General features: G+C 37.4%; 1 protein-coding gene across 1 annotated transcript; it reads right to left on the bottom strand.

Annotated features, from left to right (window-relative positions):
• Nucleotides 1–1,647: 1,647 nt before the first annotated feature.
• On the bottom strand, nt 1,648–4,587 carry LOC142242417 (uncharacterized). The gene has a single exon (XM_075313996.1). It carries the CDS (start codon nt 4,585–4,587, stop codon nt 1,648–1,650), a length of 2,940 nt encoding a protein of 979 aa, XP_075170111.1.
• Nucleotides 4,588–13,902: the final 9,315 nt, after the last annotated feature.

Below are 13,902 nucleotides of genomic sequence, written 5' to 3'. Positions count from 1 at the left end.
AAGTCCTTTTCGCTCTAGGAAGCATATTTAAGGAGATATGGGCAAAAGAAGTTTTTCATATAAAAGTTTAAATTTTTTTTTGGTTTTGGGTGGATTATTAAATTTTTTGGGGTGGTCACAAATTAAAGTCCTTTTTCCTCTAGGACGCATATTTAAGGAGATATGGGCAAAAGAAATTTTTCATATGGGAAAAATAAATTTTTAAAATAAAAATTCCATTTTTTTACGATTTGGGTGGATTTTTCAATTTTTTGGGGTGTTACGAATTAAAGTCCTTTTTGCTCTAGGACGCTTAGTTTAGGAGATATGGGCAAAATAAGTTATTCATATAAAAATTAAATTTTTTTTAGGTTTTGGGTGGATTTTTCAATATTTTGGGGGTGGTCACGAATTAAAATCCTTTTCGCCCTAGGACGCATATTTAAGGAGATATGGGCAAAATAACTTTTTCATATAAAAATTGCAATTTTTAGGTTTTGAGTGGATTATTAAATTTTTTAGGGTGTTACGAATTAAAGTCGTTTTCGCTCTAGGACGCGTATATACGAAGATATGGGCAAAAGAAGTTTTTCATATAAAAATTGAATTTTTTTTAGGTTTTAGGTTCACGAATAAAGTCCTTTTCGCTCTAGGACGCGTATATACGAAGATATCGACAAAATAAGTTTTTCAGATGAAAATTTCAATTTTTTTAGGTTTTGAGAGGATTATTCAATTTTTTTGGGGTGGTCATGAATTAAAGTCCTTTTTGCGCTAGGGCGCTTAGTTTAGGAGATATGGGCAAAATAAGTTTTTCATATCAAAATTTAAATTTTTTTAGGTTTTGGGTGGATTTGTCAATTTTTTGGGGGTGGTCACAAATTAAAGTCCTTTTCGCCCTAGGACGTATATTTAAGGGCAAAAGAAATTTTTCATATGGGAAAAACAAATTTTTAAAATAAAAATTCCATTTTTTACGATTTGGGTCGATTTTCAATTTTTTGGCGGTGGTCATGAATTAAAGTCCTTTTCGCTCTAGGACGCGTATATACGAAGATATGGGCAAAATAAGTTTTTCATATAAAAATTGCAATTTTTTTAGGTTTTGGGTGGATTAATACATTTTTTGGGGTGGTCACGAATTAAAGTCCTTTTCGCTCTAGGACGCGTATATACGAAGCTTGGGCAAAATAAATTTTTCAGATAAAAATTTAAATTTTTTAGGTTTTGGGAGGATTATTAAATTTTTTTGGGGGTGGTCATGAATTAAAGTCCTTTTCGCGCTAGGGCGCTTAGTTTAGGAGATATGGGCAAAATAAGTTTGTTAATCTCGTTATTTTACGGATTATTAAAGAAAACAAATTGTATTCGAATTCACGTATAAATTTATTACGTAACGATATGTTCTCAGACTACTTGCTGTCACTACAGCTATATGACTTCAACTTGTCGACGACTGCAGAACGACTGACTTAAAGACACATGCTTAATTCTCGCTCTCTCATTACATTGAGTGTTCTTGCAGTTAGGGTTTCATTGTAAACATTCAATACTAAGTAATACAACGTAGAAGATTCAATTACAATTCATATTAAAAACACGTTATCTTTAAAATCCATTTATTTTAATATCAAACATATCGCCGCCCTTGGTGGATCTGGGGAGACATCAACCACTTGCTTTGGGAACAGGAGCCAATTTGTGGACAGCTCTTCGAATGATACCATTTTTCGTCCTTACGTCCGCAACTCGCACTACGCCCTTGGTATCTTTGATGACGTTCACCACTCTACCCATAAGCCACTGCCTAGGTGGTAAATTGTCTTCAGCAACTAAAACCAGCTCGTCGGTAACCAAATTATTCTGTTTCTTAGTCCATTTCACTTTTTGTTGAAGTTCGTGAAGGTATTCCATTGACCACCGTCTCCAAAAGTGCTGCTGAATGGCAGTCACACGCAGCCATCTATCTCTATGTGACCAGTCTTTGGCATCATAAACCGGTTCTGCTAAACTGGCGATGGGTCCTCCCGTCAAAAAGTGACCTGGGGTCAACACACCTTCATCGTTTGGGTCATTCGACATTGTTGTGAGTGGGCGTGAGTTCAAAATTGCCTCTATTTCTGTCACCACAGTTGCTAATTCCTCAAACGTCAAAAGAGCTTCTCCGAATACACGATTTAAATGGTATTTGGCCGATTTAACGGCGGCCTCCCACAGCCCACCAAAATGGGGGGACCTCGGAGGTATATGATGGAAGGCAATACTTTTTGTCTCACAGTACGTCGATATTTTATTCTGCACCTGCTGATCAAAGAACCTTTGTCGCATCTCCTTCATCTCTCGGCGTGCACCCACAAAATTCGTTGCGTTGTCACAAAACAACTGCGCGCAAAGACCCCTACGTGCGACAAATCTCTTCAATGCGGCTACGAAGGCTTTGGCTGTCAAATCCGAGACTTCTAAGTGCACAGCTTTTGTGCAAAAGCAAATAAAAACAGCCACATAACTTTTTGTTGTACGGCAACCTCTCAGATTCACAGTTGTTGTAAATGGGCCGCAAAAATCAACTCCGCTCACTGTGAATGGCCTGGCCATTGAAACTCTTGCCACTGGCAAGTCACCCATAATCTGATTACATAGTTTAGGTCTGTATCTATAACAATGAAGACAAGCTCCTACAACCGTACGTATAATTTTACGGGCATTGGGTATCCAAAATTGTTGCCTTATTAATGCCATAAGAGTTTGAGTACTGGCATGATAATGATGTCGATGGATATGCCGCACATAAGTCTTGACGAATTCACTTTCTGTAGGCAACAGAATTTGATGTTTTGAGTCATAAGGGATGTTTGCATTCATTAGCCTACCACCCACTCGAATCAATGGCACATTACCTTCATTTTCCATAAATAAGCTCAAAGCTTTATATTTACTATTGAATGGTACATCTTTTTGTTTGGACAATACAGAAAATTCCTCTTGAAAGTAGTATTGTTGCAACACAAATACAACACGCGCTAGGTTATCATTCAGCACTGCATTATCTGGCATATATTTCTTAAATGCAAATCTTATCAGTGTCACCATTCTCAGTAATTTGTCCACATTGCTATGACTCTCTATCCACAACACCATATTTAATTTTGCAGCTCGCACCAACAAGTTCGTAACAGAGCGTTCTCTCTCTTCTTCCACTTCGGGTTTTTTCCGCCTCTCTTTATTTGCCGGCCAGTCACAATGATGTTTGGTTAAGAATTGTGGTCCTGTAAACCAAATAGATTCAAGCAGTTCAGAAATATACGCACCTCTTGATATTATATCTGCTGGATTTAACTTAGAAGGGACATGCCTCCAAACGGCCATTTTCGTTTCCTCTTGAATGGCGGAAACCCGGTTCGCAATGAATGTGCTCCAATTTGACGGATGCTCGTTCAACCAATCGAGAACAATTTCCGAATCGGTCCATAAATATATACCATGTATCTCAACGGGAAAGTTTTCTCTTGTTTTACGCACCAGTACCGATAGCAATTCAGCCGCCAACAACTCCAAACGCGGCAAAGACTGGGTCTTAAGCGATGCTACCCTTGATTTTGCGCTCCACAAACGAACAGTAATAGTGCCATCTTCTGACACTGTTCGAATATACATGCAACATCCATATGCGCGCTTGGATGCATCGGCGAACCCATGCATTCCAATTCTACAAAACTTGGCTGCCAAAACAAACCTGGGAACTGCGATAGCTTCTACGTCTTTCCATTTTTCACGATACTCGATCCATTTATTATACATATTTATCGGTAAAGACTCGTCCCAGTTTAACTTGAGTATCCACATATCCTGCATGAAGATTTTACCCTTTACAATCACAGGATTAATAATACCGAGAGGGTCGAATAGTTTCGCTAATTCTGATAAGACAATTCTCTTCGTTACAGCTCTTTTAGAATCAAACACTGGCCAGACATATCGAAATGTGTCCTCAGCTGGAGCCCAGATAATTCCGAGAGTTTTTATGATTTCTGACTCATTGAATCGAAGAGTTTTTTCCCTTTCTGACATTGGCAAACTTTCTAAAAACTTTTTGCTATTGGAGTACCATTTTTTTAGGCTTAACTTGGCAGAATCCATTGCCAACTTAAGCTGCTTGTAAATTTCAAATATCTCGCTTTCGTCATCGGAACCACTAATCAGATCGTCCATATAAAAATCTGAGAGTATAGCTCTAGCAGCCAATGGAAATTCTGCCCTACAGGTTTCTCCCAACATATTCAAACATCTTGTAGCTAGATACGGGGCCGAAGTAGTACCATACGTAATAGTTTTCAACCGATACACACGTATGGTCTCACCCTCCAACGGTTGCCACAAAACTGCCTGGTAATTCGAGTCCTCGTCTGTTACCCACATCTGTCTGTACATTTTGCACACATCGGCAGTAATGGCATATTTGTAACATCTGAATCGCAGCACGATAGACAACAAGTCATCTTGCACGACTGGCCCTTTCTTCATTATGTCGTTAAGAGACATCCCACTGCTGCTTTTGGCACTGCAGTCAAAAACAACGCGCAGCTTTGTACTTGATGACTCGGGTCTCATTACACACTGGTGAGGTGCAAAATATTTTATCTGAGAAAGCTATTCGTTCTCAACGGCAACCATATGACCAAGACTCAAATATTCTGTCATAAAGTCATCATACATCGCTTTGGTTTCTGCATCCTTATCTAATCTTCGTTTTAAAGACAAAAAACGACGTTCGGCTGTGCTATACGACTCACCTAGCAGACTGACTTCGTCTTTAAATTGAATTTTCACGACAAACCTTCCCGTCTCGTCTCTTCGGATGGTGTCTAAAAATATTTTCTCGCATTCTGCCTCTTCTTTTGTCCAGAATTTGTTTTTGCTGTTTATCTGCTCCATCTCCCAGAACTTTTCTAGCAGCTGGTCAAGCTGTAATTCAGTTGATTCACAACTGTTAATCATAACACTATGCGGCTGAAATGGAGCTGAGCATTCAGCTGCTTTTCCCGAAACAATCCAGCCAAGGGTGGTTTTTTGTAGTCGCGGTAATTCTTCTTGCAGCGTAATATATTGAAATCTGGATCGGCCAGGGTTACATTTTTTGGTATACCCCAAGAAGAAACGTCAAAATGTTTGTCAGGCTTTTGACTCGTGATACGAGGAAGCAAAAAGAATCGCAAATTATATTCACTATCGTTAATCGAAGATTTTATTTTGGCCATAGCATGCTTTTTTATTATTGTAGATGCTTCTCCCACTCCACTTGCCTCCAATGCACAAGAAGATTTTTTCAACAACAATTTCTGAGCTAATCTCTCGCACATTAGGTTTATTTGAGAGGCAGAATCTAGAATTGCTCTCGCTCTATGAAGTCTTCCAAAGCTGTCACTCACCAGCACTACTGCAGTAGCTAAAAAACCTCGGGCTCAGCAGCAATGCTAAGCACAGCTGACCGAGAGGTCGATGCAACCACCACACCATTCGGGTTTTCCATTTGTTGTTGTTGTTGTGCTGCCACCACATTTGTTGCACACGATGGGGCTTTGTGAAGAAGTTTGTGGTGCGCAGCACCACACTCGCTGCATTTCTGGGCAGTACACAATTTCTGCCAATGTCCCCTCCGTAAACATATGAAACACACTTTAGCCCGTCTTGCTGCTACATATCTGTTTCTCAAAGTCATTCGCAGAAATTCATTACAATCGACCAGATTATGATTTCCATGACAAATACTACAAACCAATTTGGAAATTGCCAGAGAAACTTGTTCAAACCTCTGGTTCTTTCCAAATTTTTGAGTATACAACGGTTTTGGTTCAGTAGAAATGCTTTTCGATTCTCGCGCTTCTAAATGCTGGCATCGCCTGGTCAAGATGGCTGAACATTCGTCCCACGATGAAATTTGACGATAGTCTATGGACTCTTCCCACTTCACTTGTGACTCTTCGTCCAACCTTTCCATTACCAAATGAATTATCATGGCATTGGCAATGTTCTGATAGTCGCCTAACGACAACATTGCGCTTACATGGGCGTTGACAGAATCAATGACATGGCGCAAGTGGCTTGCGGACGGTTTGTTGACCCTTTGCAACGAAAACAGTGCAGAAATATGTTCCTCAAACATTAAAGACTTCTTATCGAAGCACTCGGTCAATCGTTTCAAAGCCTTTTGATAATTCTCATCAGTTACGTCAAAGTCTGCAACCGCTGCTAATGGCCTGGGACCCAAGTGTTCCTTCAGAACAAGAAATCGCTCGCAATCATCAAGAGTTTTGTCCTGGTCAATTAGTTTATTAAAAAGTGAAATAAATTTGGGAAATTCAGAATACTTTCCTTCAAAAGTCGGTAGTTTGACCTCCCGACGTACTCGAGGGACAGACATCGACGTAGGTGCATTTATAAAACTGGCATCTGCGACTGACGGTCTTCGTTCTGCTAAGAATGACATGCTTTTTGTTTTCGTTGTAACATATGCTTCTTCTACTTCAGCAACAACAGCAGCATTAGCAGCAACGTCAGCCTCTGGGCAAATCTTGTCTATACTAGCTTGTACGCTTATGCACTGCTTGAAATAAGATTCGAGTATGCCAAGCCTACACTCTAGCTCTTCCGTCGACAACGATGAACCCTTCTTCCCAATAAAATTCTTTATGCGGGTTATATTACCCTTGGTGCTAGATCTCAATTGCTTTAACTCCAACATTCTCTGCATAGGCTTCCCGGCTAAACTCTCTTCACGCTCGATATTTTGGTCGTGGTCACCAGCCATATTAAATTAAATTTTTCGTAAACTACGAAACTTCTCAATGCCTTTGCTTGCTTACGTTTAATTCCGTTTGTTAAAAATGTAAACAAACGACGCAATTGGCTCTCTCTATATTTTTGTTGTGATCTTTTAATTCTTATTTATTCCTTACAAGAATTGTGATGACGTTTAACAGCAGTCTCTCAATCGCTTTTTGTTTTGGTTTATCTCCTTTCGTTACTCCTACAGTTTGAAAACAACTGTTGTAACTCTCATTACTTTTTTTTACGTATGTGTGTAAACTGTTCGACACAGTATCAGTAACCTGTTTCTCGACAATCGCTTTTAAACTGCAGCTATGTTAACTCTACACACAAAAAAAAATTTTTCTGATTCAATCACGAAATTAATTGATCCAATTAATTTTTTAATTGAAATGTCTTCAATCACGAAAATGATAGTATCAATCATAGTTTTAATTGGGCATAGAAAAAATTATTGATTAAAAAATTAATTGATTTCATTTAATTGTTTAATTGATTCAATTAAAAATTTAATTGATGTTGATTGCAAAAATCAATTAATTTATTAATTAAAAAAGGGAACAATTTTCAATTACATTTTGAATTGGCTTAGAATTTTTATATGGATTTACAATTGATTGTTTGAAAAAAAATTTTAATTAAAAATTTAAAAAAATGTTCATCACTTTTTTAACTGACTTAGTCTTCCGAATTTGATTAAAAAGTTAATTGTATCAATTAATTTTTTAATTAAAAATTTTAAAATTTTCAATCATTGACTTAATTAATTTAATGTCTCTATCATGATTAAAAAGTTAATTGTATCAATTAATTTATTAATTGAAAAAATTTTCAACTTCAATTAACTTTTTAATTGGAAATATTTTGATGATATTTTTTCTGTGTACCAACGACTGTCATTAACAGAATTCGTCTCATCCAACCAATGATAACATACAAACAGTAATCCATATACCATACACCAGAGAAATTCGATTGAGACTTGTTTTCTTTATGTCAAAAATTTCTTTGGGACCACTGTCCCGGGGTTCGGCACCAAATGTTAATCTCGTTATTTTACGGATTATTAAAGAAAACAAATTGTATTCGAATTCACGTATAAATTTATTACGTAACGATATGTTCTCAGACTACTTGCTGTCACTACAGCTATATGACTTCAACTTGTCGACGACTGCAGAACGACTGACTTAAAGACACATGCTTAATTCTCGCTCTCTCATTACATTGAGTGTTCTTGCAGTTAGGGTTTCATTGTAAACATTCAATACTAAGTAATACAACGTAGAAGATTCAATTACAATTCATATTAAAAACACGTTATCTTTAAAATCCATTTATTTTAATATCAAACAAAGTTTTTCATATCAAAATTTAAATTTTTTTAGGTTTTGGGTGGATTTATAAATTTTTTGGGGGGTCACGAATTAGAGTTCTTTTCCCTCTAGGACGCATATTTAAGGAGATATGGGCAAAAGAAATTTTTCATATGGGATAAACAAATTTTTAAAATAAAAAATTCCATTTTTTTACGATTTGGGTGGATTTTTCAATTTTTTGGTGGTAGTCATGATATAGTTTAGGAGATATGGGCAAAATAAGTTTTTCATATCAAAATTTAAATTTTTTTAGGTTTTGGGTGGATTTGTCAATTTTTTGGGGGTGGTCACGAATTAAAGTCCTTTTCGCTCTAGAACGCATATTTAAGGAGATATGGGCAAAATAACTTTTTCATATAAAAATTGCAATTTTTTTTAGGTTTTGAGCGGATTATTAAATTTTTTGGGGTGTTACGAATTTCGCTCTAGGACGCGTATATACGAAGATATGGGCAAAATAATTTTTTCATATAAAAATTGCAATTTTTTAGGTTTGGGTGGATTAATACATTTTTTGGGGTGGTCACGAATTAAAGTCCTTTTCGCTCTAGGACGCGTATATACGAAGCTTGGGCAAAATAAATTTTTCAGATAAACATTTAAATTTTTTTAGGTTTTGGGAGGATTATTAATTTTTTTTGGGGGTGGTCATGAATTAAAGTCCTTTTCGCGCTAGGGCGCTTAGTTTTTTTAGGTTTTGGGTGGATTTGTCAATTTTTTGGGGGGTGGTCACGAATTAGAGTTCTTTTCTCTCTAGGACGCATATTTAAGGAGATATGGGCAAAAGAAATTTTTCATATGGGAAAAACAAATTTTTAAAATAAAAATTCCATTTTTTTTTTACGATTTGGGTGGATTTTTCAATTTTTTGGTGGTAGTCATGATATAGTTTAGGAGATATGGGCAAAATAAGTTTTTCATATCAAAATTTAATTTTTTTTAGGTTTTGGGTGGATTTGTCAATTTTTTGGGGGTGGTCACGAATTCTTTTTCTTTCTTTCTTTATTTGCTTTCCCATGCACAAGACCACTTGAGTCTCATATTTCAGCATGAGAAGTTTAAAATCATAATGTACAATTAAATAAATATAATATAATTACAATATTAGGTTTCATGAAAAAAAAAATTTTAAATTTAAAAAATTTTTTGGGGTGTTTCGAATTAAAGTCCTTTTCGCTCTAGGACGCATATTTAAGGAGATATGGGCAAAATAAGTTTTTCAGATAAAATTTTGAATTTTTTTAGGTTTTGGGAGGATTATTCAATTCCTGAATTAAAGTCCTTTTCGCTCTAGGGCGCTTAGTTTAGGAATATGGGCAAAGTAAGTTTTTCATATAAAAATTTGATTTTTTTTAGGTTTTGGGAGGATTATTCAATTTTTTGGGGGTGATCCTGAATTAAAGTCCTTTTCGCTCTAGGACGCATATTTAAGGAGATATGGGCACAATAAGTTTTTCATATAAAAATTGAAATTTTTTTAGGTTTTGGGTGGATTTGTCAAGTTTTTGGGGGGGTGTTCACGAATAAAGTCCTTTTCGCCCTAGGTTAGGTTAGGTTAAAGTGGCAGCCCGATTAAATTTCAGGCTCACTTAGACTATTCAGTCCATTGTGATACTACATTTAACTAAAAGTACCTATTACATATGGGCACTTCTAGTCTTAACCACTGAACCTTCTCTATTATTTACTTTTGTGGAACCAACCAGATTGCTCCAAAAACATTAACAAACTGCTTAAGTTAACGTTTTCCAGGTCAGCCAGTAATCTAAAGCTATATGCTCCTATAATTTGCTTACGCCTTACACAAAAAGCAGGACACTCACACAAGAGGTGTTTAATTGATTCCTTTTCCTCCACATCATGACAGCTCATACAATAGTCATTATACTTCGCACCAATAGTTTTTGCAAATTCGCCTATCAGGCAGCGACCCGTTATAGCAGATATCAGGAGTGCTATCTGACGCCTTGAGAACACTAGCATATCTAGTGTGCGGTTTAAGTTTAAATGGGGCCATATTTGCTTGGTGTCGCTACAACCCTTGCAATTTTCCCATCGAACATTGGCCATCTTAACAGCCCTCTCACGCAGTAAGAGCTTGCAGGTGGCCAGAGGCATACCAACAGATTCTAGTTCCCCTGGAATATGTAAGGTAGTTCCTAGCCTTACTAACACATCTGCTTCGCAGTTCCCCGGTATGTTCCTATGGCCAGGCACCCATATTAGGTGAATATTGTACTGCTCAGCCATCTCGTTGAGAGATTTGCGGCAGTCTATGGCCGTTTTCGAGTTAAGGAACACAGAGTCCAAGGATTTTATTGCAGGTTGACTGTCTGAGTATATATTAATGCCAATATTTGTTGGAACATTACTTCTCAGCCAATTCACCACCTCTCTTATTGCCAATATTTCAGCCTGAAAAACACTACAGTGATTAGGTAATCTTTTCGCTATTCGAATTTCCAGATCTTTAGAATATACCCCGAACCCCACTTGTCCATTCAATTTGGAGCCATCAGTATAGAAATCTATATATCTTTTATTCCCCGGGGTCTGTGTACACCACGCCTCACTGTTGGGAATTAGAGTTTCAAACTTTTTGTCGAAAAGTGGTTTTGCCAGGGTGTAATCCACTACGTTAGGCACATCTGGCATTACTTTGAGGACCGAACTATGACCGTACATTTTTTCCGACCACAGCGATAGCTCGCGCAACCGCACAACCGTTGTTGCAGCTGACTGTTTGGCCAAAATGTCTGAAGGCAATAGATGTAGCATGACATTAAGGGAGTCTGTTCCTGCCTTACTAAATGCGCCTGAGATACATAAGCCCGCCATACGCTGAACTTTATCTAAACAAGTCGGTTTCTGAAGTGCCGGCCACCAGACTACAACACCATATAGCATTATAGGTCTAACTACTGCCGTGTATAGCCAATGCACAATTTTTGGTTTTAGTCCCCACTTTTTCCCTATTGCCTTTTTGCAGGAGTACAAAGCTACCGTGGCTTTTCTCGCCCTCTCTTCAATATTAAGCCTAAAATTCAGCTTTCTGTCCAAAATAACGCCAAGGTATTTTGCACACTCACCAAAGGGAATTTCAGTACCCCCAAGGAAATGGGCCTAACCGTGGTAGTTTTGCGATCTTTGCAGTACATGACTATTTCTGTCTTTGCTGGATTTACACCAAGACCATTATCTTTCGCCCATTTCTCAGTCATCCGGAGAGCTCTCTGTATAATATCTCTGATTGTGGATAGGAATTTTCCCCTGACTGCTAGCGCCACATCATCTGCGTATGCCACCACTTTTATCCCTTCTTTTTCTAGGGAAACCAGAAGGTTGTTTATAGCAACATTCCAAAGAAGAGGTAATAGAACTCCTCCTTGAGGAGTGCCTCTGTTCACATACCTTTGTATGTTTGCTTGTCCTAGTGTGGCTGAAATGCGTCTCTTCCTTAGAAGTTCGTCTAACAGCCTAAGTATACCTGGATCAACATTCAGAGTTGTCAGTCCATTTAATATCGAGCTCGGATGGACATTATTGAACGCCCCTTCGATGTCTAGAAACGCCACGATTGTGTATTCTTTGACAGATAGTGAGCTTTCAATAAAGGTTAGGTTAGGTTAAAGTGGCAGCCCGATTAAGATTCAGGCTCACTTAGACTATTCAGTCCATTGTGATACCACATTAACTAAAAGTACCTATTACATATGGGCACTTCTAGTTTTAACCGCTGAACCTTCTTGATTATTTTTCTTTGTTGAACCAACCAGATTGTTCCAAAAATATTAGCAGACTGCTTAAGTTAACGTTTTCCACATCCCCCAGTAATCTGAAGCTATATGCTCCTAAAAGTTGCTTGCGTTTTACACAAAATGCAGGACACTCACACAAGAGGTGTTTAATTGATTCTTTTTCCTCCGCATCATGACAGCTCATACAATAGTCATTATACTTCGCGCCAATAGTTTTTGCAAAATCTCCTATCAGGCAGCGACCCGTTATAGCAGATATCAGGAGTGATATCTGACGTCTCGAGAACATTAGCATATCTAGTGTGCGGTTTAAGTTTAAATGGGGCTATATTTGCTTGGTGTCGCTACAACCCTTGCAATTTTCCCATCGAACATTGGCCATATTAACAGCCCTCTCACGCAGTAAGAGCTTGCAGGTGGCCAGAGGCATACCAACAAATTCTAGTTCCCCTGGAATATGTAAGGTAGTCCCTAGCCTTGCCAACTCATCCGCTTCGCAGTTCCCCGGTATGTTCCTATGGCCAGGCACCCATATTAGGTGAATATTGTACTGCTCAGCCATCTCATTGAGAGATTTGCTGCAATCGATGGCCGTTTTCGAGTTGAGGAACACAGAGTCCAAGGATTTTATTGCAGGTTGACTGTCTGAGTATATATTAATGCCCACATTTTTTGGAAGATTACTTCTAAATAATAAATTCAAGTTTGGTTCACTTTTTCGCTCACGATGAAAATTATAGCGTCTTGAAATGAGCCGTAGTCAAAATGACGAAGGATGACGTTAATATACAAAATATAAGGATGACTGTACAGGGTATAAAGAAAGTTAAAGAATCCTTACCAATTCACTATTAAATTACAAGCAAAGGAGTACTAAAAATTTTTCCAAATTTTTAAGGGGTTATTCTGAAATTAAATATTTGTTTTTTACATTAAAAATCTAAAATTAAATATTGCTTTTACAACAAAGAAAAACATTAAACTGGTTTCCAAAAAATTAATTAACAAATAATAATATACATAAAAATATTATGTTTAAAAGAAACCTAGAAATTGAACATCAACCACAAATCTTACCTCGATTATTACAAAAGGACAACCTCGGTAAAAAAAACACATTTAAAAGGTTTAATAAACAAACACCAATATATGTCTCAAAAATCCAAAATATTCCATGCCTTTCTTTATATTCCCTTGTTGCATACCTGCTTAAAAGATGCAACAACCCACGCCAACGCCAACTATACAACTAAAGCATGCCAAACAAAACCAAGCAAAGCCAAAACATCCCTACAACAACAAAAACACATGTGCCTTTATTGAACACAACACCCCTTCAGTTCTTGGGACTGGTCCCAAACCGGTCGTTTCACCTGTCCTTTATAGCCGGTACAGGTCCTTTAACTGGTTAGGTGACCGGTGAAATTAACATGGGGTTGTCATAGGAAGGGTCAATTGACCCCCACATAGATACATACAAACCAATCCTACAACCGGTTGCTTTCAACCCATCAATTAACCAGTTCAAATAGACATGTTAGAGAGACAGTTCTAAAAAAACTAATTTTTCCACCATATTTACTTCTTATTTCTATCAATGTTGTTTTTTTACTTTTATTTGTCTTGTTTTTACAATTTGAAAAACTTTTTCGCTCCGACCAGGTTTTGAACCTGGGTTTACTGGCAGCATAACACAACACCTTAACGCATTCAGCCACAAACGCCATTGAACACACAGCGTTGAAACGTCAATTTAAATGTTTGTGATATTGGTAGAAAATGAACAAATGTAGGGAAAATATAACTGAAAAAAAAATCTAAAAATAGAACTGTCCCTGTTATAGATGCAAAAGGGCCAGAAATGTGTTAATTAACCCTGTGATAGAGACATTTGAACCGGTTAGGGGATGGGTTCATTGTGGTCTAGACACAAATGATTGAAGTGGCTACAAATTGGCTAA

Source organism: Haematobia irritans, unplaced genomic scaffold, assembly GCF_050003625.1.
Source record: "Haematobia irritans isolate KBUSLIRL unplaced genomic scaffold, ASM5000362v1 scaffold_114, whole genome shotgun sequence".
NCBI classification, from domain to species: domain Eukaryota; kingdom Metazoa; phylum Arthropoda; class Insecta; order Diptera; family Muscidae; genus Haematobia; species Haematobia irritans.
The sequence above is the reverse complement of the archived record's forward strand: the minus strand, read 5'-3'. Positions and strand labels throughout refer to the sequence as shown.